Genomic DNA, 27,407 nt, shown 5'->3' with positions numbered 1-27,407 from the left:
AGGAGAAACCACCATCAAGATATTACAAAGATATACATACTGAGGAGAACACAGGCCTTTGGTAAACAAATCAGCAAGTTGTTCAAGTGTGGAGACAAACTGCAGAGTAATGGAGCCATCTTTGACCTTATCTCTGGTGAAATGAACGTCAACTTCTACATGCTTGAGCTTGGAATGATGCACAGGATTTGAAGCTAAGGCTAAAGCAGAAATATTGTCACAGTGAAGAGTTGGCACACGAGAAAGTGGAAGCTGCAGATCAGTTAGCAAATGCTTAAGCCATTGAAGTTCTAAAGTAGTATCTGCCATACTTCGATATTCTGCCTCTGTAGATGATCGAGAAACAGCATTTTGTTTCTTACTACACCATGAAACAGGAGACTGATTCAATAAAATAATAAAACCAGTTGTAGATCTTCGATCGTTAGGATCTCCGGCCCAATCAGCATCACAGTAGGCTTGCAAACACAATGGTTCATTGTGAGATTGTCGTTTGAAGAGAACTCCATGACTCGATGTACCTTTGACATATCTTAATATCCTTTTAGCATCATTGAAGTGAGCATCAGTGGGAGCATGAAGAAATTGACAGACAATGTTAACACTAAAGGCAATATCTGGTCTAGTAAATGTTAGGTATTGTAGACAACCAACTAGGCTTCGAAAATGAGGAATGTCACAAGAAGAAAGTGGAATGCCACTATCCTTGAGAAGTTTGAGTCCTGATTGCCAAGGTGTGAGATGAGAGTGACATTGATCCATACCAGCTTTATGCAATAAATCTTGGGCATATTTCTGTTAGATAGAAAAATACCATTTGTGCCATACTTAATTTCTAGACCAAGAAAGAAATGCAAATCCCCCAAATCTTTCATGTCAAACTCATGCTGTAAAGCCTTCTTAACCTCAGTAATCATAAGCTCATCATTGCCAGTTAATATAATATCATCAACATACAGTAGAAGGTAAATTTTGGAGGCACCTGAATGTTTAATAAACAAGGATGGATCTGCATGAGAACACTTGAAACCAATGGATGGAAGAAATGAAGTGAATCTGTCATTCCATGCTCGAGGTGCTTGTTTTAGACCATACATGGATTTTTGTAGTTTACAGACATGAGATGGATAAGAGGCATCCTCAAAACCTCCAGGTTGAGACATGTAAACCTCCTCATGTAGCTTACCATGCAAGAAAGCATTCTTAACATCCATCTGATGTAGTTTCCATCCATAGTGTGCAGCTAAACCAAGAATGAGTCTGACAGTTATGTGTCTCACCACAGGAGAGAAGGTTTCTTCATAGTCAACACCATACTCTTGACTAAATCCTCTGGCCACTAAACGTGCTTTATGTCTAGCAATGGTGCCATCAGCATTTCTTTTAATTTTGAAGATCCATTTGCATGACACAAGATTTTTGTCAGGAGGTAGAGGTACTAGTGTCCATGTTTGTTGTTGCATAAGGGCATCATACTCTTCTTGCATAGCTTGTTGCCACTGAGGAATCTTGAGAGCAAGTTTATAACTGACAGGCTTAGTTTGACTTGGATTAGTGGAATATGTAGAGGAAGAAGATACTGCATAAAGAAAGCATTTTTTCTTGGAAATACCTCTTTTCCCCCTTGTGAGCATAGTATGATCATTGTGAACTGCATTGTGTAATCCTTCAATAGGATGAAGAATATTGGCCTCTGAGATCTGAGTTCTAGATCTTGAAGGGCTGTAGTCAAATATGAGAGAGATATTGCCAGCACCAAGTTGAGCATTAACATTTAAGGTGCCATTGTCTTTACCAAAATGAATTACAGTGTGTGTGTTGGGATCAAAGGGAGTAACAACAGGAGATGATGGAGTTGGTGAAGCATTGAATCTGGCAGATGTGCTTGTGAATACTGGAGTCAAAGAATGAGAATCCTGTGGACTTGGAAGAACCCTGTTTGAATTTGTAGGAGATGTTAAGTGTGAAGAGTGATTAGAGAGAGACTGACCTGAATTTGATGGTGTGAGATGACTAGGTGTGGGAGCAGGATACTGTGTTGTGGACTGAGTATGAGTAAAGCAAGGCAAGGGAAGGGAACTGTCACTTGATGTAGACATCCTAGTCTTGTGATGTGAGTTTTTCATAGTTGCAGAATAGGGAAATTGTTCTTCATCAAACATGACATGCCTGGAGATAATATATTTTTTAGTTTGCATGTTGTAACATATGTAGCCCTTATATCATGTAGCAAAACCAAGGAAAACGCACTTTGCAGTCTTAGGTTGAAGCTTATCTGTTTTGTGAGCTAGTAAAGGATAACAGGCACAACCAAAAACTCTGAGAATATCCAAAGATGGCTGAGACTTGTATAGCTTCTCAAACGGTGATCGCATCTTAAGGACTTGTGTTGGCATTCTGTTGATAAGATAGGTACTAAGAGCACAAGCATGGTACCAAAAAGGATTTGGAAGAGAAGCAGTCTGAAGTAAAGTTACTGCAATTTCCCTTATGTGTCTGTTTTTCCTTTCAGAAACACCATTCTGTTCAGGTGTATAAGGACAAGAAATCTGATTAGCAATTCCTTTGCTACTAAGAAAACTCTTGAAAACATTGTTAACATATTCCCCACCACCATCTGTCCTCAAAGTTTTGATAACACTTGAAAATTGAGTTTGAACAAAATTATACAAAGCCTGGAAGCAAGCAAATACTTCATTTTTATTCTTCATTAGAAATATCCAAGTGTACTTAGTACAATCATCAATAAAGAGTACAAAATATCTAAAACCATCAATTGAAGCACAGGGTGAAGGTCCCCATACATCTGAGTGGACAATCTCAAAAGGAACATCACTCTTAGTCTGTGAATATGAAAATGGTAACTTGTGGAATTTGCCTAGAAGACAACTTTCACAGATGGATGATCCTAATTCAGTCTTGAATGAAATATTACATTTATTCAACATACTACTAACTATCTCACTAGATGGATGCCCAAACCTTTGATGCCAAAGAGACTGCTTTATACATTTTCCTAAGAAGGCTGAAGCACAAGAAGCATCAGTTACAGCTGTAGAACTTGTAGAAGTCTTTAGAGATGGCAAATCAAATGGAATGGGATATAGACCTTGTTTACTCAGTCCTTTGTACAGTATCTTGCCCAACACCTTGTCCTGTATCACACACATAAATTCATCAAACCACACAGAGCAGTTATTATCCTTGCACAGTTGATAAATTGATAACAAATGAGCTGCTAATTCAGGTATTAAAAGCACATTCTGCAATTTTAAGAACCCCAGCATAGCTTTACCAATATGTGTTATATTAAGTTTTTTACCATTACCAACTTGAACTGCATCTGCATGAGGATAAGGAGCAACATTGTTGAGCAGTTGAACTTCATTGGTCATGTGATTGGTGGCACCTGTGTCTGCCAGCCAGTACTGAGGAGCAGCTTGGGTTGCAGCAGCCCACATTGCATTTCCAGTCATTATGCCATTTGCTTGAGGTGCCACTGCCTGATTTGCCTGATTTTGAGTTTGATTTTGTTGGTTTGGAAAGCCTATGATGTAGTAGCATCTTTCTGCAGTATGATTGATCCTGCCACAAACTTGACAGCCTCCCAAGTTCTGATTGAAAGTTCCTTGTTGTTGATTCAGGATGTTGGGTAGAGACCTGCAGGTTCTAGCTCCATGACCATTTCTTCCACATATCTGGCATGTGATGGGATTTCTGAAGCCTACATTGTTATTGTGGAAGCCTATATTGTTGTTGTTGAAGCTTGCATTGCCTCTGCCAAGATTATTGAAACCATTATTGCCATTGTGAGCATAGTTGTTCCTGCCACCATTAAATCTTAGAGCTCCCCTTCCAGCAAGAAAGCCAATCATAGGCATATTTGGATCAAACGCAGTGAAGGATGGAAAGCCATATGGCATAGCAGGAATTGGGATGTACTGAGTCTGTGATGAAATTGGTGTGAAGCCAGGAGGAACTGTGGAAACAGATGTGGTCTGCTGAACAGGAGCAGCTGAGGTAGATGCCATATTCTGAACAGGAGCACTTGATGTGCTAGCTGCTGATGTAGAAGCAGGAGCATGTTGAGCAACCATTGCCGACAATGGAACATTTAGACCTGCTTGAACTTCATTCTCTATGTCTATCTCAGCAGCTTTTAGCAAAGTCTTTAACTCTGGCACAGAGCAACTGACAAATTGAGCTCTTATCATTGTTTTAATAGCAGCATACTCAGATGGAAGACCTCTTAGAACTGTGACAACAATATCTTCATCATCAAGAAACACTCCAACAGTCTCTAATGCATCCCTTGCAGCCTTAATTTTGTCAAGATATGCCTCAATGTTATCACTTCCCTTCCTTAGGTTTTGTAGATTGGACTTTAATTGCAGGATATTCTGCCTATTAGGAGCTGCAAACTTATTCCTCAGGTTAATCCATAACTCTTGAGCAGATTTACTGCCAACAGCACATGACATAGCAATAGGACTTAAAGTTTGACCAATCATATTGACAATGCTTTGATCCTGTGTTTTCCAAGCTACATATTTACTTGAGACAGATCTAGTAGAACCATCAGCAGATGTAATATACTGAGCAGGACAGGGTGTGGAGCCATCAACAAATCCATATAGATTTTGACCTCTTAGGAATGATTCAAGTCTAAACAACCAGGTAGGGTAATTGGACTCATCAAGAAGAATATTTGGTAGGTAGACTGTAGTCTGAGTAACAGTAGTGGAAGCCATGAGTAGATCTAGAGATCTAGAGAATATGAGTCTTAATACTTGTAAGAGAAGTAACACAGAATTCTAAGTTGAGCAATCGTCAAGAACCTGAATCTTGTAGTAACAGTAGCTAGAATTTTACCTAGTTCTTCAACTTCTTCAAATTTTTCTCAAAATCTAGAGTTTCTGAGTATGAATCAACAAGTTTTCCAGAAAATATTGCTCTATATGTAAATCCAAGTCTTTGATGATAGTATTAACAACAAAAGCTTAACTATTCGTACTGTTAGATCTGAAAGATTTGATGAACAACTTCACTTATCTTGAAAAATTTGCAGAAACGAAGTGTGAATCAACACTGGAGAAGCATCACAAGGAAGGAACAAAGCTGATGAAGATGAACGAGCTTAAGGTCACCGATCGACCTGAGCTATACTGATACCATGAAAGCTAAGCATGAAGAAGACAAAAAGAGAGAGAGAAAATATCTATAACTAATTTTTGGAAAAATCGTTTTGGACAATATATGATGTTACAGCTGGACTAGAGCTATTTATAGCAACAGAAACCTAATCCAATGCACAGAATTGTGACACTTGTCACTTATCTGGACAACATGATGAATTCTTCTAACAACCCTTCTAACTAACTTTTGCTTAGCTACATTTTACACTAACATAATGGACGTTTCTATTTTCAAAAACCTTAAAAAGCTAGAGATTCTTAGTATGAGATGTTATCCCCTTGAGGAATTGTCGAGAGATATAGGACAATTGACCAATCTAAGGATGCTAGATGTCAGTGCTAGTAGATTTTCGGTTGGACATTTTGTTAGAATTCCATCAAAAGTGATATCAAAGTTGCATAGATTAGAAGAACTGTACATACAATGTAGATTTTTGTACTGGGGGAGTCAAATTGAGGGAGAAGGAGAAGAAACCAATGTTGGCTTTGATGAGGTGACTGGGTTATCATATTTAAACATTTTGAAGGTTTGCATATCTGATGCAAAATGCATCCCTGAAAGTGTTGAGTTCGAACCGAGTTGGGCTCACTTTGATATATGTATCCGCAGACGAAAAGAGCCGGAAGTTTCTGGAAATGCTCCTAATTATTCAAGATCCTTGATTCTTGACACAACCATCAGTACCTTACCAGATTGGTTTATCAATGTAGTGACAAAGCAAACAGAAAAGCTACAATATGAACTTCGCAAGGGGTTTAATGGGTTTAATAACATTCTCGTGGAATATGACTGTGGGAGATTACATGGACTGAAGGTTCTCTCTGTGATTGGTCCCAATGAGAACTTGAAAGAGTTGATGAACTCAATAACATGGGTTCCAAAAGAACCTGTGTTCAAGAACTTGGAAGAGTTGCATCTGGAATACCTGTATGGCTTGAAGGAGCTATCTGTTGATGAATTACCACCCGGATCTCTATTCAATCTGAAGAAACTGAGGATCCGTAATTGTCATAACTTGAAGGTACTGTTGCCTTTGAAACTGTTACAGAGAGTACTGAATCTGGAAGTTCTAGTTTGTGATGGGATGCGTAAAATGGAGTATGTGTTTGGATGTGAAGGGATTGAGACAAAACGATTAAAATTGAGAGTGATGAAATTGTGTAGTGTACTTTCAGTAAGAAGCATATGTAATACCATTTGTTGGAAGCGGTGAACAACAACAAGAAAACTGTTCTTCCGAGATTGAAGAACTTGGTTTTGAGAGATCTACCAAGGTTGTACTGTGGAAATGCTACTGCTGATATTGAGTGTCCTTCATTGGAACGCTTGTACGTGAATGACTGCCCCCATTTGTTATTTTCAACCTCCACTTCCGACTATTTCCAGAGCAGGAACCAAGTCCAACTGACTTCATATTCCGACATGTTTCTTATTACTAGGTATGGTCGCATTGTCTTGAATGAAATTATCGTTGCCTTTTTTATTTTCATTGTCATACGTGATTCCCTTTCTCCTTTTTAAATTTTTTTTTTTCAGTCCGTTTGTAAAATTGTTCACAGGTTTTATATAGACTCCATTTTCTTTTTTTAAAGATGTTTTGGTACGTATAAAGAGCTTCATTTGTGATTCATTTTGCTTTCCCAATCTTTCAGTGCAAATCAGTTTCCCACATTGATCTAGGCCTCATCAAAAAGCCCGCGGATCAAGTGGGCCGATGGAGGCCCGCCGGCCCTGAGGGCTAAAAGCCCGGCCCGGCCCGGCCCGTTAAAAAACCCGCAAAAGCCCGCCTCGGTGGGTAGTGGGCCGGTCCGCAAAAAGTCCCCAAAAACCCGGCCCGTAGGCCTGACCCGCCAAAGGCCCGCTAGGCCCGGCCGGTAAAAGCCCGTAAAATATTTTATATATATATATGTGTGTGTGTGTGTGTGTTTATATATATATGTAGATATGTGTGTGTGTTTATAAATATATATATATAAATATAGACACATATAGATATATATTTGTGTGTGTGTTTATATATATGTGTGTGTGTTATATATATATGTGTGTGTGTGTGTGTGTGTGTGTGTGTGTGTGTGTGTGTGTCGGTGTGTGTTTATAAACATATATATGGAAGGTTGTAGAATCAGTGAGAAAAAATGGCTAGTTGGGTCTTCTGTTACTATTTTCTTCTCCTTGAGCTTGCTATTCTTTTTTGCAATATGTAAAGCTTCCAAATGTATATATACAGAAAAGATATATATGCATTACCGCATAATAAATATATATATATATATATATAGATATGTGTGTGTGTGTTTATATATATATATATATATATATATATATATATCAATGTGTGTGTGTGTGTGTGTGTGTGGAAGTTCTTATACTTCTATATAAAATATGTGCTAATGTGCATATATATATTCTACATATCGGTTGACCAATCCGATTGGATTCGAAAATATGGTGAAATTGGCTAAATTTTTGACCACACTCATAATTTATTGTAATAAATTCATCCAACGGTCGGTTTTTCCATTTTCTTTGAATTGATAGGGGTTGCTCTTTGGAGTGTATGATATATAAATATAGGTTTATAAGAGTAACTACGTTTGACCTAATTGATCGAATTTGAAACGAGAACCAAATTGGCTTGATTTTCTACAACCACCATAAAACATTACAATCTCTCCATCGAGTGGTTGGTTTCTCCGAATTCATTTTCTACTTCATGGTTGCTTTAGAATGAACCTAAACAATTTAAATGCAATGTATAAGTCATACAACTTTAGGAATAAAATTGGTATAGACCAATGTGTTTGTAATTAAAATTAATTTTTTTTATCTTATGTCCACGCACATCCATTGATGGAATATATAAAAATGTGATGTGAAAAAATAAGTACGTTTCGCGGTTGTCACGGCATCGGTTAACCAATGAAACATATAAGTGACTACGGTTGACCAATCCGATCGGATTCGAAAATATGGTGAAATTGGCTAAATTTTTTACCACACTCATAATTTATTGTAATAAACTCATCAAACGGTCGGTTTTTCCATTTTCTTTGAATTGATAGGGGTTGCTCTTTGGAGTGTATGATATATAAATATAGGTTTATAAGAGTAACTACGTTTGATCTAGTTGATCGAATTCGAAACGAGAACCAAATTGACTGGATTTTCTACAACCACCATAAAACATTACAATCTCTCCATCGAGCGGTTGGTTTCTCCGAATTCATTTTCTACTTCATGGTTGCTTTAGAATGAACCTAAACAATTTAAATGCAATGTATAAGTCATACAACTTTAGGAATAAAATTAGTATAGACCAATGTGTTTGTAATTAAAATTAATTTTTTTATCTTATGTCCACACACATCTATTGATGGAATATATACAAACGTGATGTGAAAAAATAAGCACGTTTCGCGGTTGTCACGGCATCGGTCAACCAATAAAACATATAAGTGACTACAGTTGACCAATACAATCGGATTCGAAAATATGGTGAAATTGGCTAAATTTTTTACCGCACTCATAATTTATTGTAATAAACTCATCCAACAGTCGGTTTTTCCATTTTCTTTGAATTGATAGGGGTTGCTCTTTGGAGTGTATGATATATAAATATAGGTTTATAAGAGTAACTACGTTTGACCTAGTTGATCGAATTCAAAACGAGAACCAAATTGGCTGGATTTTCTACAACCACCATAAAACATTACAATCTCTCCATCAAGCGGTTGGTTTCTCCGAATTCATTTTCTACTTCATGGTTGCTTTAGAATGAACCTAAACAATTTAAATGCAATGTATAAGTCATATAACTTTAGGAATAAAATTGGTATAGTCCAATGTGTTTGTAATTAAAATTAATTTTTTTTATCTTATGTCCACGCACATCCATCGATGTAATATATACAAACGTGATGTGAAAAAATAAGCACGTTTCGCGGTTGCCACACCATCGGTCAACCAATAAAACATATAAGTGACTACGGTTAACCAATCTGATCGGATTCGAAAATATGGTGAAATTGGCTAAATTTTTTACCACACTCATAATTTATTGTAATAAACTCATCCAACGGTCGGTTTCTCATTTTCTTTGAATTGCTATATGTAGCTCTTTGGAGTGTATGATGTATAAATATAGATGGGCTAAATACTAGTTACTACCATGTGGTTTATGTTCAAAATCAATTCAGTCCCTAGACTTCTAATTTCATCAAAAACACCCCTGCACTTTCAATTTTGATCTAATAGGTCAAATTCGTTAATATTATGTTATGAGTTCAAGTTATAGTTGGATTATTTGTTAAAAAACTATTTATTTTATAGTAAGACTCACTCCTAAATTGACTATGCAGGCCACCACGACATCACATCATAAAACATAGGTCATATATGAGCCACGTTAACAAGTTAAATAACTTCAATTATTGGAAAACTAACAAATTAGACCTACTATGTCAAAATTGAAAGTGCATGGGTGTTTTTGATGAAATTAGAAGTTCAGGGACTGAATTAATTTTGGACCTAAACTACAGGGTAGTAATCAGCATTTAGCCCAATATAGATTTATAAAAAATTAGTGTTTTTAAAATTTTATTTATCAATAAATTAGTATCTATATATAAATATAGATTTTTTTTGGTACAATATAGTTATATAGATCTGTTATCTTTGGTTGTATTTGATCATTATCCATTGAATTTCCAAAGCTTGATTAAAAAAAAAAAAAACTTGTGTCTTTAAATATTTACTTATAAATAAAGCCCGCAAGGCCCGGCCCAAAAAAGCCCGCAAGGCCCGCTTTATATGGTTGTATTTGATCATTATCCATTGAATTTCCAAAGCTTGATTAAAAAAAAAAACTTGTGTCTTTAAATATTTATTTATAAATAAAGCCCGCAAGGCCCGGCCCAAAAAAGCCCGCAAAGCCAAGCCTGGCCTGGCCCGAAAAAGCCCGCAAGGCCCGCTTTATATGGACGGGCTTGGATCCTTTGATTTTTAATAAAGCCCGGCCCGCAATTATTTAAAAATATAGCAAAGCCCGGCCCAAGCCCGCTATGAATGGGCCGGCCCGGCCCGTTGACGACCCCTACATTGATCAGTACACCAAGCACAAGCATATCAATAAGTAGCCTTTTTTCTTCGTTCTTACATTCTTATTTGTTTGTTGTCATTCATGATGATCAATCATCTCGTCTGTCTTTGATGTAGTGAGAAAAATAAAAAATAAAAAAATTTCTTTCTATTGTAGAGAAACTGAATTTGAGAGGAATTTTCTGTATATTCTCATTGATAATAGGGGCCTCTTTATATAGAGGATTACAATGCATAGAATCTCAATCATACAAGGAAAGTAATTCTACATTGATTAGGATTCTAGATCCTTCTAATTAAATCCTATTACCACTAGGTCAAGTAACCTAGAGTTTGGGCTAAACACAAATTAGGTTTTCCTTGAACACTCCCCCTTGTGTTGCCCAAACGCGATGCTTCTCTCGTTGCCTCGTTAAAAACCTTGCCGAGTAACAAAAACCCAGTGGGACAAAAATAACCTCGGTCGAAGGGGAAAAAGAGCACAACACACCCTTCACGATTCGAGGCGAACATGTAGACATCTCCCCCTGATGTCTGTGCCTCGCCCTGATGACTACGATCATGGGAGTTCAGATAATTGCTGCAAGCCAATTCTTGCCACATGTTTCTCGAACGTGGATTTGAGCAATGACTTAGTAAACAAGTCTACCTCACTGTCCTCAGATCGAACCTAGTTCACTTTGATCTCGAGGAGTGTCTGTTGTTGCTGATTATGCTTGGTGTTGTCGCTTTTGATGTAGCCTTACCTCATTTGTTCAAAACAAGTAGCATTATCCTAAATGCTCGTAGGCTCATCTGTGGTAGACTTTAAACCACAATTGTTCGAACATGCGTAATTATGGATCCAATCCATATACATTCACGAACCACTTCGTGAAGAGCAATGATCTCTGCATTGTTTGAAGATATAGCGACTACGGTCTGTTCTGTAGACCTCCAAGATATCACGGTCTTTTCCCATGGTGAACACTTAACCAGTTTGGGAATGACCATTGTGTGGGTCAGAGAGATACTCAACATCAGCAAAACCTTCCAAAACACATGTCGTTTTGGAATGGGGATAGAGAACGCAGGACAGCGTTGGCGGCGTTTCTGGTGTGTGATGGGTCCGAATCCATCATCTCTTTGTAGGGATAGAACAAGCCCATATCACTCATACATCTCAAGTATCGAAAGATATCTTTTACACCAATCCAATGGCGTTGCGTTGGCGCAGAGCTATATCTAGCTAACAAATTCACAACATATGAGATGTCCGGTCTTGTGCATTAGGATAAGTACAATAATGCACCTATTGTACTAAGTAAGGCACTTCTGCCTCTAGCACATCTTCGTCATCATCCTTTCGACGAAGATGATCCTTTTCAGGATCAAGACTACGGACGATCATGGGGGTGCTCGAAGGCTTGACCTTGTCAAAATGCCTAAGCATCTATCGACACGATGCTCAAGTTCCAAACCGAGCCATAATCGTGTTCTCCCAAAATCCTTCATCTTAAACTACGGATTTCAAGTGTTCAGCGGTTTCCCTTAACTCTTTAAGGGCTTCTAATGAAGATCATGTCCAACATGAACCGCAATAGAATCTGAAACTTGTCATAGAAACACGTGGGCATATCCCTTTCCAATCAAGCAGTCACTTTAGTGAGCGTTTCAACCTCTTTGTAAACGCGCTCCATGGTCTAGAGCCACTTGACTTGGGTAAATGAAGTTCGCCATGAACCTTCATGTATATTCCGTATCTAGATCCCTATAGAGATACGTAGTGACCACATTTGTAAGCTGCATGTTTAGTTATTCGGAAACTACCAAACTGACAGGGTAGTGGAGTGCAATGACATCCATTACGAGAGAATATGTCTCATCGTAGTCGATTCCAGGGCGTTTTGTGAGAAGCCTTGCGCCATAAGGCGAGATTACCATCTCTTTTTCTCATCACACTTTCTAACGAAGACCCATTAGTCAATAGGTTTTATGTCAGGAGGTGTTAGCATCTCTAGCTCGAAAACCTTCCTCTTTGTTAGAGAATCCATCTTAACCTGGATCGCATCTTTCCATTTAGGCCAAAAACTCTCTACGTTGGTATTCATTCATCAACGGAGCGTGGTTCGATATCATCTAACTCAAAAACTCATGCGCAACAAAATACGCAACTACATCATCAATTCTGATGGAGTTCTATCCCACGTCTCATGTACACTAGTGTAAGTTTCATAGAGCTCTATATTCTGAGGAATAGGTTCTAACGTTGAGGCGTCCCCCAACGATAACCATAACCCGGAAGATACTCATGAGACGGATTTTGAGTCTTGATGATCAAAGGATTGGAATGTGCCAAAGTATCATTCGAACCCACGGGCCTCCCACGCATCCTAGCTGGGGCCATGGCCTGTAACTCCAGAGTGCCACTTTCTTTGGCATTGGCGCCATGCCTACCTCCATGTAGGGTGGCGCTACGTCCTCTCGTAGGGACGTCCTTCCTTGCAGGCATGTTTGCAGCATATTTGTGTGATCTCGTCACTTTGACAGGGATCGAGATGAGACATAGTGGGGACAGGCCACGACAATCCCTGTCGTTCCTGCTGAACATCCGTGTTCTTATCTCCCCCTAACGACGGAAAGACTGTCTCATCAAAGTGACAACCCGCAAATCTAGCGGTAAGGAGATCGCCTTGCAAGGGCATTAAGAGGCGGATGATTGTTGGAGTCCCAAATCCAACGTAGTTGCCCATTCGTCTGTAAGGACCTACCATAGAGCGCTGTGGCGGCGCAATTGGCACAAAAATGGCTCACTCAAATGTGCGTAAGTACAAAAGACGTGTACCCAGTCACTAGCTGTAACGCAGAGGTACATTGAGTGGCATTAGGTCGTAGATGAATTAGCATAGCTGCATGCGATATTGCATCACCCCAAGCGGATGTAAGAAGATTGGTGCGCATTACCAATGTTCGGGCTACCATCGTAGTCGTTTCCGTGAGACCAATTGGGTGTGTACATGGGAATATGATGTCCAACATCAAGCCCATTGCAATATCCATCGAAAGTCTTTCGATGTAAACTCTCTAGCATAGTCAAATCCAATTGACTGAATAGGATGATCTGGGGAGTGAGCCCGTTGTCATATGATATGTGCTAGGAGTGTAGCATAAGCAGCATTTCAAGTGGACAATGGCACAACACGTGACCAGCGTGTTTGCGTGTCAACCAACATCATGAGATATTTAAATGTCCGCAAGTTGGTTGAATCAATCCACAAAATCCCTACGGATTCTTTGTAAGAACAGAATGAGTAATGTCATATCCTTTGCATAGGACGGTCTCAGTCCTAATTTCCCTAAGGAACAGGCTTTAGTAAAACGAGTGATAGGCTTTAGAAGCAACCAATGAGAATTTTGGTTAGGCCTAAGCGTCTGAAACGCTATTTTGAAGCAAGTTGGTGATTGCAGCATCACCTAGGGCGCCATCACCATGATGGACGCCATCCATGGAGTCATGGATAGGGACTACGCCAGCCCTAGGCTGGTGGTGGACGGAGGCGGTGCCCTAGGCAGCAGTGTCGGTCACACTTAGTCTAAGAATCAACTTTTGATTCATGCTTCATTTTGCTCGAAAGAAATGATGTCCATGTGAAGTCTTTTGTAGACGGATCATCATATCATGACTAGAATGATCTATCCTGTCGTGACAAAGCCAATATGTGTCTAAATCCAAGAGATCTTCTCTCATAACTTTATTGGATTTAATAGCTCGAATAGTGACATAAAGTCCACTAGAGCGACACAAAAACTTTTCTAAGATGCGCCTTTGTTCACAATCATTAGAGGTAATGCAAAGGAACTCATTTCCGTTCTCTACATGCATTTTCGCATGGAATTCGTTGGCTATTCATAGGGTACGATTTGCCCTAAGAGCGTAAAGAGTTTCTGTGACAACTGTAATCAAGGTGCCATTTGGCAAGTGGAACTTGGGCTATTCCATGTCCTTGAATTAATACTGATGGCCCAGCCATCGTAGTCACAAAGTCATATGCTCAGAATCAAAATGGAGTCATAATGAAAAGAACTCGAAATTTTATTCATAAGCCAACGGAGTACATCATTGTTTCTATGATCAAAGAAAATCTAATCCAATAAAAAGTAATATGGCAATCGCCTACATCTCTTGGAAAATAAAAAGACTTAATCAAAATCGCCAGTTTCTGGGTCTTGATCCTTGTAGTCTTCCACCCTTAGATCTAGATCGCCATCTTGATCTTCTTGTGCCATGTAATTCGCTTCCCTTGCTTCACGATACGTCTTGTATGCGTTTGCAACATTCTGGGGTGCGGTACATGTTTTGGCCCAATGTTCAGTTGATCCACATCGAAAATAAACATCATTATGGTCAGGCTCCCTTGATCGAGGCGCCATTGGGATGCGATTTGGACGACCTATCCTCTTGGTGGCGTTACCACCATGGTCGGAGGCTCCGCCTCTCTCTCTCTTCACACGTTGACCTCCACGGTTCCGTGCACGCCTCTCTCGGCGATTTCCTTCCTCTTTAGGGTGAACATATGGACCAGAATGTCCAGAATTGTCCCTACTCTTAGGGTTTCTCTCCTTGCGGCCTCTATTGGGGGCGTGACTATAGTTAGACTCCGGAATAGGCTTAGTTCCCACGGGTCTAGCATTATAGTTCTTCACAAGAATATTGTCGTGCTTTTCAGCTACGTTCACGGCGCCAATGAGCTCATGAAACCTTGTGATGCGTCCTGCATTTACATCAATCCGATAATTCTTTGAAATCATCAGTGCAGAGACGGGGAAGGTAGAGAGAGTCTTCTCGATCAACATCGTATCAGTTATGGCTTGGCCACAAAACTCCATCAGAGACTTGATACGAAGAGCTTCCGAGTTATAATCAAGCACAGACTTGAAATCACAAAAGCGGAGGCTATGCCATCGCACTTCTAAATCAGGAAGCAGGGAGTCACGAACGTTGCCAAATCGCTGCTCAAGTTCTACCCATAGCTTTCTTGGGTCTTCCTCATTGAGGTATTCATTTTGGAGCGCGTCATTCATGTGCCTTGTCATGAGAATTATGGCTTTAGCTTGTTTAGCTTCAAAAGCAGTAGCTTGCTCAATGGAGAGCACGTTCTGACCAGGCTCTTGGATGGCTCCCAGAAGTCCATCAGCCTTAAGATGTTGGCGCACATCTCGGACCCACCTATGGTATCCTGCGCCAGTTGTTTCTAGTGGAACGAAGTTCAACTTGTTCAGGTTACACATCCTGAAAAACAACACAAGATTAGGGTTAGTTTCGGAGCGAAAAGGCTACCACGAAAAACTATTAAAATTCTTGAGCGTAGTCGCTTCCAAGAAATTAGGGATTTTCTGAGCGTAGTCGCTTCCAAGAAAATCCGATTCCAAGAGGGGTTTTGGATTAGATCGAAACAACGATGTATTTGGTCGATCGTTTTCTTCTCAACAAACTTTAAGTTTGGAGGACTCTACAAGCTCCAAGCTTGGAGTAAGCACGAACCCCCACAGTTCGGCTTTTGGTCTCCCCTATAAAGAAGAAAAGGGGGGTAGAAGAAGGGATGTTGGAAGTCCCCGAGAAAAGAAGAAGAAATTGAAATAAAACTTCAAAATCGGGAACTTTCAGAAAAGTTTACCTTAAAAGATGGTCGGAAAAGTGGTCGCCGGAAGTACTGTAGCTGACCGGAAAAGTCGCCGGAAAGTGACCGGAAGTTGGCCGGAAAAGTCGCCGGAAAAGTGTTGACCGGCCGTTGACCGGGGTGCTGATGTGGCAATTGGAGCTGACGTGGCAGATCAGTTGCTGACGCGGCAGGGCTGACTGGGCGCTTGCTGGACGCTGACGTGGCAAATACCTTGGCGGCTTGGCGGCTAGCGGCTTGGCTTTCACGTGGGCTTCGCTGGGCCTGCTGGCGGGCTTGGGCTGCACAGGTGAGCTCAAGTTTCTTCCCTTTTTTTTTTCTCTTTCTTTCTTTCTGCCGGTTCAGATCTGGTGAACTCAGGTGGCCGGTTCAGTCGAATTTAGGCCTGTTCCGGTGATGAATTTTTGTCTCCGGTGATCTGGGGTCCGACTACAGCTGCTGGTGAAGTTTGGTAGCAGTTGGCTGGGAGGAAAGCATCGAACCGGGCAGAGGGACTTTGGATACTTCCGGTGGCCGGTTCGGATATTTTCCGGCCGGTTCTGGGGGCGAGGCCGCCGGTTCTGGACTCCTGGAGTTGAGATCTTCAAGGTGGGCGGCGGTGGTTTCTGGGATTTGAAGGCTACGAATTTAGGATTTCAGGGTTAGGGCTTCGTGCTGATAACGTATTGTAGAGAAACTGAATTTGAGAGGAATTTTCTGTATATTCTCATTGATAATAGGGGCCTCTTTATATAGAGGATTACAATGCATTGAATCTCAATCATACAAGGAAAGTAATTCTACACTGATTAAGATTCTAGATCCTTCTAATTAAATCCTATTACCACTAGGTCAAGTAACCTAGAGTTTGGGCTAAACACAAATTAGGTTTTCCTTGAACACTTTCTTGGTTATCATTTGGGGGAATACATTTTTTTTTTTTCTGTAATTTTGTAATCAACTAATCGTGGACGATAGATTTGTGAAAAATTAAGGAAATGCTCATGTCAAGGACCAATGTACGTGTATACAGTTGCACATGGTTTAAAAGAAAATCTGAAACAACATCTTGTACACATTAGATCGAGAAGTATACTGTTAACATTAGTGAGAACTTATTAAACTATCGACTTTTTTAACACTTGCTTGATTTCACATCGGCTATTAGATCTATGGAAGACATGTTCCCAATAGAAGATTGGTGAGGAAAGCAGAGGAGGATCTTCAATGCCCACAGAACCTATTAAATCTGTAGTATTTTTGGTACATGAATGCCATTGACATTCAGACATGTAACATTTATATGTTCTTTCTATTTCCACATTAGTTTTGAGTTTGTAGTTTTGCCCCGGATTCTTTTTTTTTTTTTTTAATTAGACAGGAAGCCATGCTTTTGTATTCAATATGTATATGATGAGTTGCTTGAGGTGTTCATCACATAAACTTCCTCTCTCTACTCAGCAGGCTTTCTTTTTTACTCTTCACTTCTTCAGGTTTTGGTAGTTTCAGAGGGTGTTCTTTGTAATTTTGTTTTAATCATTGAAAAAAAAAAATTACGATTCTCTTTGTTGTTAGCATTTTGAAGAGTCGGCTTCAGTAAACTTGTACTAAACAACACGAAGACTTGAAAATTATGTGGCTTGAAGGTTAGCAACTGGAAATATACTCCGACGTCTGCATATCAAGACGTGAAAATTTACCAAAAGAACATTAAAAAAAGAAGAAGATCAAAGTGTGAGGGTCTTTTTGAATTAAACAGCGAGGTTAAAATCAACCCAATAATTTGATTAATGGGAGGACTTTGTATGTGATTCAGATCATATGAAAAACGAATAAGGATTGACAGAAGCATGGTGAGGGAGCTAGAAACATACTGCAGTGAGAGAATTGGATGGTTTTTGGATTTGGGGTTTTTGGAAAATTGGTTTGAATGAGGGTTTGGGAAAATGGTTGAAAGCTAGACTTATGCTTGAAGGCTTAATTTGCTTTAGGTGGTTATGAATTTCTAGGTTTTACTCGATTGTGCTGGATGCCAATTCCAATTCTAAGTTTCCCTTTTTATAGGCTTAATTAGAGAGTGTTGTGGTGACTCAGGGCATTTGGTTTTCTGGATAGAAGGTTTCTTCTTCAACTCATACAAGATTTCTGCCCTAAAATCTAAGAAAGGAAAGTTTACTTGAGAGATGAACTTTTGGGAGAAAGAGAAAGTCATTGCAGCAGTCAACAACAGTTGCAACAGAGGCAGCTGTGGTGACACAAAACTTGGAACGAGGTGGACGAGGAAACTTGAAAATTGTGAGCTCATTGTTTAGGGAAGAAGAGGATATCCCTCTACTGGTCAGAAAGTTTCTTCCTTGCCAACTAGCAGAAGGGATCGATATTTTTCAAAGATTTTGGTTTGAGTTGTGTATCTAGCTACTGCGGGAATAGCTTCTGAATATAAAAAAAGAAGGCTTGGTCTTTCTGTTTCTTTGGGCTTTGAGTTTTAAGAAAAAGATTGGCCCAAATCTCATATTCACAATTTCGCTATTGATTTAGGTCATCGGGCTTGGATCTCGGATCCAAGATCAAGATCACCAACGACGCTAAATCAATAGACAAACATTATGTGTTTCCGTAACCTTCCACACCACAGTAGGGATGGCAAAAATCCCCGTCGGGTGGGGTACCCATAGGGTATTCGACCCTAACGGAGATAAATTTGGGGGAAATCGGGTAACGTGGATGGGGATCCCCAGTATTCGAATTCTAAAATCGGGTACGGGTCGGGGATGGTATTTTGATCCCCATGTCCATGCCCACCCAATAAGAATTATCTGAAATACATATATATATATATATATATATATATTTGATATTATTTATAAATAAATATTTATGTAAACTTCATCTTTTTGTCAATATTTAAATTCTGTTAATAAATATGTTCAAAAAAAAAAAGATTCTTTTAATAAAAGATCTTTATCAACATGTTAATTTTCCTTGTTTGAAATAAGAAATTTATTTTATTTTGATGTTTAATTTTATCTTCATATTTTACAATCCATAATTATTTGTATAAATTTTTATATAATAAATTAGTAATATTGTTAACAGAGATTTGGGCGGGTACGGGGACCTAATCCCCAATGGGGACGAGGACGGGGAATCCCCAATATCTTATTACGGGGATTGGGGAGGGTAAGGGGATGGAGAATGAAGTCGGGTATGGGGATGGTAATTTAATCCCCTTACCCTACCCTCCCCATTGCCATCCCTACACCACACCCAATTCTGCAAGCCCCAAGAGCATAGTTGTAGCTTGAGTCCACATGCGTGGCATGATGGTTCGAGAATTTTTGTTTTTCTAAATATGGTTTGCATATATATTTTCTTATTGGGCTTAAAATGTGTGTAGGGAATGTCTCGTGCTCTTTTGGTTATCAACACAAAGATAGTGACATATACATATCCAACTCAATGTTTTCATGATTAGATTTTTGAACTTTCATAAATAGGGCTCTTCTAGTGAGGGATCTTTTTTTTTGGCCATTTTAAGAGATCGCTCATTAGACCAACTTTTCGATTACATATTTACATCTTAACCGTTCAGTTTTTAGGTATATATGAGTGGATATAGATCATCTCTGCAAATTTTCAGCCAAATTGATAATTATTAAGGCATTTATAACTGCAATTTACAATTATGAACACGAACGGTTCAGGTTAGACAGATTTCGTTTATCAATTGATTTAATCTAGTTCGATACTTTAACGATCATTAGTTTAGCTAAAAATTTACATAAATGATCATACATCAATTTAGCTGGATATGTATCAAATCAATAGACGAACCGAATATCTTTAATTTGAACTGTTCGTATTCATAATTAGTAAATCACGATTATGAATTTTCAACCAAGTTATAGGGAAATTTTTAACAATAGTCCCCGAAAAATGGGCAACTCTGAAGTTCGGTACATTTTCTTTCAAAAACAAATCAAAATGGTATATGATTTTTAAAACCCGACCCACTTTTAGTACATGGCGTCAATGACCCCATTAATCTTATGCAATTATTCATTTTTCAAAGGGTAATTTAGTATTTTCACTTCTCTCTCTCTCTCTCTCTCTCTCTCTCTCTCTGTGGAACTCTGCAGTCTGCACTACTCTCACAAACCCAACTCACTGACCTCACCTTACACACTAGCTTCCAGCTAAACAAAACAAAACACAAAACCCCAAACTAACTTTGTAGTGGGTACTCCCAATCACCTTGAACCCCAAAAGCCAAAATCCATTTCAATCTTCTGAAGCCTATCATCTTGTCTCACTCAATGAGCTAGGTTGTTGTTCTACTTGAATTTGATTATGGGTTTTGTGAATTGGGTGCATGTGCTCTACCTTGGCTGCCAAATTCACCTTCTTCCCTCCATTTCCGCTCACCTACAAGATCCACAACCGGGAAAACTACGGCAAGCTCAGCATTTTAGCCTCGGCCTCCACCTCCACATCGTTTCCTCTCCCTCACGCCGATGACAACTCCCTCGACGTTTTGCTCATTGACAACAAACGCAGCAGCAAGATTATCGCTTTTTATCTCAGAAACCCTTATGCTTGCCTCAACGGCCCCCACACATCCTCCGAAATCTCCTCCCTCCTCAAACAACCAGACTCCGGCAACTCAACAAATAATCCCAGCAAACTCAATTGCATACGTACACATGTCAGAGAAACAAAATTGAACCTAAAAATCTCAAATTACATATCATCCAAAACAATCTTGAGAAATTGAAACTCTAAGAATTGTGGGTATCCAATTTGGGTTTAGGTTTTAGTGGAGAAAATCTTGTTTGAAGAGGCTGCAAATCGATTTGAGTCCACGGTGTGAGGAGAAGAAGAAGAAACAGCCGGGCAAATATTTGGGATCGGGAAAATGGAACTCGAGCGATGATCGGTGACGGAGAATTGAGCATCTCCGAGCATCATCAAAATATGTGACAAATAGAGAACGAGCTGATTCCCTTTTTTTTTTTTTTTTGGTCTTCTTTATCAATCCTTGAAAAGACAGAGTTGCCCTTATAAATTTGACCAACATCACATTGACTAACGATGGATGTAACAGCATGTACATATTTTCGGTCGAGATTACAAGTTCATGTACTATTTTAATTTTTTTGAAGAATAATGTACCGAACTTCATAGTGGTCAGGGACTCCCAAAGTTATATGTATTCTTGCTAAATTATTAACGGATTGACAATTTAGTTTTCGGTGATGATTTCATTAAAGCCCAAAAGGGCACCGCAGCCCGCACGGCCCAGAAGACGGTAGCGTAGAGCCCCAGGATTCCAAGAATGAAAGTTGATTAGGAAGAAGAAAACAAGAAGAAAAGTTTCTTTTCTATATCTACTAATTATCGCCACCACTCATCACTAGTAATCGAAAAAAAACAAGAACAAAAGAAAATAAACACAGAGCCAGTTTCTGTGGTAAAACCCTATTTCATTTTCCCACACAATCAAATTTAATCCTAAGGTATCTCTTCCTTCCTCTCTTTCTGGGAAAAAAAAAAAAAAGTGACCCAATCCATGATTCCTTGCTTGTGATCCTCGCTTTGCCTCCCACCAAAGTTTCTTTGTAAACGCGCGCTCGGTTTTGTGAGGTAAGATTCGAAATCGGAATTTGTATATAAAAGTGAAGAATCCAAATTTGTTGCCTTTGGAATATGTTAATTAGAAAAGCTTGCTCCTTTAGTATCTTAATTTTTATATTAACCATGATCATCGTCAAAATCTTGAGTTTGTGATTGGTTAGTGATTTTGTAACTGGGTTTGTAAAATTTTTGGTACTGATGGTGAAATTCCGTAGAAAGTTGGGTTTCTGTAGATTATGGTAAGACAGATTGAATTAGCATTGTTGAACGAGTTCATGAGTTTCGGACCATGGATTTGTGTAGGTTACTTAATTAAGAAAAGAGGTATTGATCATTGAGTAGTTAGGTTTTGTTATCGGATGTACTAAATGTTGGTTTCTGAAGTGATTGATTCTCTATGTTAGGCGCAATGGCTACTGTGGAAGCTGGTCGGCAACTTTTATATGGGGGGTTTGGTCGCCTCGGCTGTTTTGATCCATGTCTAAGCAATGTAAATGGGGTCATTTCTGTCAAGTCTGGTGTAAATAATACATGGAAGAGGAGTTTCGTGCGTGGTCAGGTACATAAAACTTCAAGAGTTCCACAGGATCGCCGGGGTGTTGGTCCCTTTCAGGATACAAGTGCTGTTTTTCATGGAAAAGGTTGTGCTAGTAGATTGGATTCTATGAGATACAATTGCCAGCGGGTAGAAAGTCTGAGCGGAGGAGCTGCAGAAGATCAGCGCAGGATGTTGTTTGTGGAGGAATCAGATAAAGTGATATCAGTTCCTTCTAATGGTAAACCCAATTCAGATGTTAATGAATTCAAAGTGGATCAAACACTGGACCAGGGAAATGGGGGTTTTGGGTCGAATGGTAAGCCGGCTGCAGCTGCAATAAATAAAAATTCTTCACAGAAGGTTATGAGCAATTTAATTGAGGATGAAGCTTGGACTTTACTAAGAAACTCCATGGTCTATTACTGTAGTAATCCTATTGGAACCATTGCTGCCAATGATCCAAGCTCCCCTAGTACTCTGAACTATGATCAAGTCTTTATTCGTGACTTCATACCTTCTGGGATAGCTTTCCTTTTAAAGGGAGAGTATGATATCGTGCGGAACTTCATTCTTCATACCCTTCAGTTGCAGGTATATCTGAATACCCTATTGACCTTGACAAGCGTGCTTAATTTTAGTTCAGTTTATGTGGAATTGTATTTTAATATTTTGGTCCCATGCAGTAAGTTTCTCGTCCTTTTCTCATAAATTTCTCTCGTCTCACAGATTTCCTTAGAGATTTTTCTATAGTTGGATTTACTTCCTCAAAATAACCAGTACAAAACCATATTACCTATTAATCTATTATGGTATGAAGGACTTCTTCATTACTACAGATTTCTATTACTTGATTCATTTTAGTTTGCATGGTCATGCTAGTACTTTAGCTATAAGTTTAGGTAAATGGATTTTGTGATTCAGGGATGCATTTACTACAATCTATGGAAAGACAGAATTGCATATCAAATCCTGGTATCCCATCGTTATGATAAAACCAAAATTGATGGACCTCTTTGTAGTTCCTTAATAGGTCAAATCAACCTAGTATATAACCGACCTGGGACAGACTACCAATATAGGAATCATACACTCACAGCGTTGAGAAGAAGTTTGATATTTCTACAACAAGCAGGACAATCTTTAAGCAAGGAATGCATAACCCAACATTTCTGGCACCAGCAACCAGTGGGCTGCCATTCAAATCTTGAGAATGGATAGATCTTCTGGTTCAGGCATCTTGACTGGGAGTATTCTGCCTCTCTTTCTTCTTCTCCTTTCAGCCAAGCTAGAAACTTGATGGGCAAGATCTCTTCTTTGAAGCTACATAGGTTCTCAGGATTCCTCTAGGGTTGCTTGCCTCTGCCTGATTACCAGTTGTCGGAAAGCTCATAAGTGTCAAATTTCTGTAGAGATTCTATTCCGAACGATTATAAGTCCAAGTTTATCACAATGGAGATTTATTTTATAATAGAAACTAAATAGCTAGATGTTCCCTTCAAAGCATGACCTATCTTATAGATGCCTGCGTTTGCAATGTGTGGTTTAGTTTGTTTCTGATATTCTAGTGTATGACACTGCTGTGTACAGAGCTGGGAGAAAACCATGGATTGTTATAGTCCTGGTCAAGGACTGATGCCTGCCAGTTTTAAGGTTCGCACTGTTCCGCTCGAAGGTGATGACTATGCAACTGAAGATGTGTTAGATCCTGACTTTGGTGAAGCTGCTATTGGTCGTGTTGCTCCAGTTGACTCTGGTAGGAAGTAGACTATTTCAAATTTTTTTTTTTTTTTTGAAGAATTATAGTATATATCACTTTTATCAAATTTTATGATCCAGAACAATAGGGACATCTCTCTTTCAGAGTTATGGTGGATTATGTTCTGATCTTCTGTTCATAATTTAAAGTTTCAGTTCTATCTCATCAGTTAATGACTAAGACTTCTGCTTTGTGTTCTAGGGTTATGGTGGATTATCTTGTTACGAGCTTATGGAAAATGCTCTGGAGATCTTTCAGTGCAAGAGAGAGTTGATGTGCAAACAGGGATAAAAATGATTTTAAAGCTGTGTCTTGCGGATGGTTTTGATATGTTTCCAACACTACTGGTCACAGATGGTTCTTGCATGATAGATCGTCGGATGGGAATTCATGGTCATCCTTTGGAGATTCAGGCAAGTTATTTCTTTAAATAACTTTTCAGGAGCACCTTTAAAATGGATTCTGTCATCTCCTTGTGTTTATGCAGTTTGATGTTTCACCCCCTCTTTTCTTGCTTATTTCCAATGAATACTGTTAGGTGGCCTTTTATTTATTTATTTATTTACATGTTTGAAATAGTAATCAGAATTTCAGGATATAAGGGGCATTTTCAATTTATAGCACATGAGATGAGAAGTAAGTTTAGTCATGAGAACTATTATAAACATATTCCAGATAATGGGATTGGCAACATCGAAATGGGTCCATTCCCAAGGTGTACATACCAAAAATGGGGGAACAGAAAAACAGTTCCTTTACCCACTCCGAAAGCCCCCATTTCCTCCAAAACAAATGCTGCCTTAGAGTAAGCCCGATTTGCTATACATCCCTACTACAACTTTGATGGTCATTGGCGGTCCTTCCCTTTTTCCTCTCATCTTTTTCTTTTCTCCCAGATTTTTATGAAGTGCATGGAGATTCATAAACTGTCAAACAAGCTGAGGGTTTATAGGCATCTGTGTACTGTCATACATGATATATATATATATGTGTGTGTGTGTGTGTGTGAGGGTTTATAGGCATCTGTGTACTGTCATACATGATATGTGTGTGTGTGTCTATATTTATTCATTTGTCAAGAGAACAGTGACGCTTTTACTTGTAGGCACTGTTCTATTCAGCATTACTTGGTGCACGGGAGATGCTTGCTCCAGAGGATGCATCAGCCGACCTCATGCAAGCGCTTAAAAACCGTCTGGTTGCATTATCCTTTCATATCAGAGAATATTACTGGATTGACATGAGAAAACTGAATGAAATTTACCGATACAAGACAGAGGAATACTCGTATGATGCTGTTAATAAGTTCAATATCTACCCAGATCAGATTCCATCATGGCTCGTGGATTTTATGCCTAGTAAAGGAGGCTATTTGATTGGAAACCTGCAGCCTGCTCACATGGACTTTCGTTTCTTTTCTCTTGGAAACTTGTGGTCTATTGTAAGTAGTCTTGCAACATTGGAACAGTCGCATGCTATATTGGATCTTATTGATGCAAAATGGGAGGAATTGGTGGCAGACATGCCCTTTAAAATATGTTATCCTGCTCTTGAAGGCCGGGAATGGCAAATCATCACAGGCAGTGATCCCAAAAACACGTAATAGGCCTCTACTTTGAGTTTTGAACTTTTCTTTCCCCTGATTCTTAACACTCATCTTTTATTTAATTTTATGTTGCAGTCCCTGGTCTTACCATAATGGAGGTTCTTGGCCAACATTACTTTGGCAGGTTAGAATTTTATTTGCATTCAAATGCTTGGATAATTTCCCCTCTTCCTCTTGATCTTGATTTCCACTTTTGGGTTTATAACTCCAGATAATACCTGCTTTATGCCAGTTTAGCACTTATTATCTCTATTACCTTGAACGTTTTTGTTTTGAGACTGATACCATCACCTTAACATTTGCTATCACTTTAAACTTTGAACTTCATAATTCTAGAACTTTTTTGAACGTTTTCATTGATAATGTGGGAGTCCAGACATCCTATGTTTAGTTCAAGTTAGATGAAGGGTGGTAATCTTCGGAGCATCATGGTATTAACTCAGCTATGTCCCATACTAAAAGTGTAGATTTAACACTATGCTGTACCATACTAACTTTTAGGAAGTTGTAGAGGCTGTTTCATTCTTAACAATGGTCAGGACTAGTGATAAAAGAAGGGGGTGGATATATGATTAAACAAGATTGTGGAATGCAGTTTCAGGGAAATTACTAGTTGCTTGTTTACCAAGAAAAATCACTTGTCATATTTATCTTTTGAAACTATTATTTGCCCCCAACACCTCTATCTCGCTTAAACGAATCAGCCTATCCTCTGTATGACGCGGGGCTCATGCTGTCGTTAGAACGAGGTCACATTGCTGTGTTGCAAGTGAAAGACACATTGCACAAACATAACTTGACTGCCAATGAGTTAAAAAATCTAGTTATAGCATGCCATTACTGGAAGGAGGGTGTCTTCAGTTTGGGTGGGTAATAATGTCAGAGTAGGAATCCCATATTGATGATGAGTAGAACTTACAACGGGTGTGAGGAACATGACCTAACATGCTAGTCTCTTGAAAATTCATGTTTAGTTACCGTAGCATCTAGCAGTGACCAGGTTATGTGTCATTAACACAACTATGGGGCTTGTTTCAGCTCACTGTGGCTTGCATAAAGCTCGACAGACCAGAAATTGCATCAAAAGCTCTCAGGCTGGCTGAGAAACGCATATCTCATGACAAGTGGCCGGAATATTATGACACCAAGCGAGCAAGATTTATTGGAAAACAAGCACAGCTGTATCAAACTTGGACGGTTGCTGGATACCTAGTAGCAAAGCTTCTCCTTGATAACCCAAGTGCAGCAAAGAACATTGTGAATGAAGAAGATTCAGAGCTTGTAAATGCATTTTCTTGCATGATAAGTTCCAACCCAAGAAGGAAGCGTGTTTGGAAGAAACAGATTTTAGTTTGAAGGTAAATAGGGATCTGCCCGGAGAATACTCAGACACTAATTAAATTGACTATGCAGCCATTGAGAATTGAAGCATGGGAGAGAATTCTAAATTAGTTCAATTGCAACAGCTGAGGTTCATTTCGATTGTCACTGAGTTGAAATGTTCCAGTGGCTGAGTAGAAGATGTCAGTGGCTTCATGAGGGGAAAGTCCTCTTTGTGAAGTGGATTGTATATATTGCACTTATGCATTTTTTTGGTCATAATGCAGTACAGAAAACTGGTATTAGACAACACAATACGGACCAAGGCGGAGAAATTCTTGTCATTTTTTACTTCTTTATTTGCATCATCATCCTATTATTCCTATATTTAAGATGCGTGAACTAAGACGTTTGTAATTTGGCATTATTGTTGTATTCATACAGCTTTGAAACTGATGTGCAATTGGAATGATAAATTTCTGTTTGGATTTGAGTTCCCAGTTTATGCCCGTTTAATAAATGAAAATGATCTTATTTATAGTTGGATCATATTGTATGATATTTTTGTTTCTTATAAATGACGACATAAAATCAGTTACAGTAACATTACAAGTATAAGAT

General features: G+C 39.0%; 1 protein-coding gene across 1 annotated transcript; it reads left to right on the top strand.

The window, feature by feature from the left end:
* Window positions 1-21,340: 21,340 nt before the first annotated feature.
* LOC112164511 (alkaline/neutral invertase E, chloroplastic) lies at window positions 21,341-27,291 on the top strand. The gene is made up of 7 exons (XM_040506253.1): window positions 21,341-21,575; window positions 21,971-22,695; window positions 23,692-23,857; window positions 24,062-24,273; window positions 24,966-25,459; window positions 25,542-25,590; window positions 26,505-27,291. The coding sequence occupies exons 2-7, from the start codon at window positions 21,976-21,978 to the stop codon at window positions 26,820-26,822; spliced, it is 1,959 nt and encodes a 652-aa protein (XP_040362187.1). The 5' UTR covers window positions 21,341-21,575; window positions 21,971-21,975; the 3' UTR covers window positions 26,823-27,291.
* The last annotated feature ends 116 nt before the right edge of the window (window positions 27,292-27,407 follow it).

Source organism: Rosa chinensis, chromosome 5 (assembly GCF_002994745.2).
Source record: "Rosa chinensis cultivar Old Blush chromosome 5, RchiOBHm-V2, whole genome shotgun sequence".
NCBI lineage: Eukaryota > Viridiplantae > Streptophyta > Magnoliopsida > Rosales > Rosaceae > Rosa > Rosa chinensis.
The sequence above is the reverse complement of the archived record's forward strand: the minus strand, read 5'-3'. Positions and strand labels throughout refer to the sequence as shown.

Excerpts from the sequence above, each read along its gene's own strand:
- LOC112164511 (XM_040506253.1), top strand. The coding sequence starts at position 21,976 with ATGGCTACTGTGGAAGCTGGTCGGCAACTTTTATATGGGGGGTTTGGT. Across the intron at positions 22,696-23,691 it reads TTCATACCCTTCAGTTGCAG|AGCTGGGAGAAAACCATGGA; the intron begins GTATATCTGAAT and ends TGCTGTGTACAG. Across the intron at positions 25,591-26,504 it reads GGCCAACATTACTTTGGCAG|CTCACTGTGGCTTGCATAAA; the intron begins GTTAGAATTTTA and ends GGCTTGTTTCAG.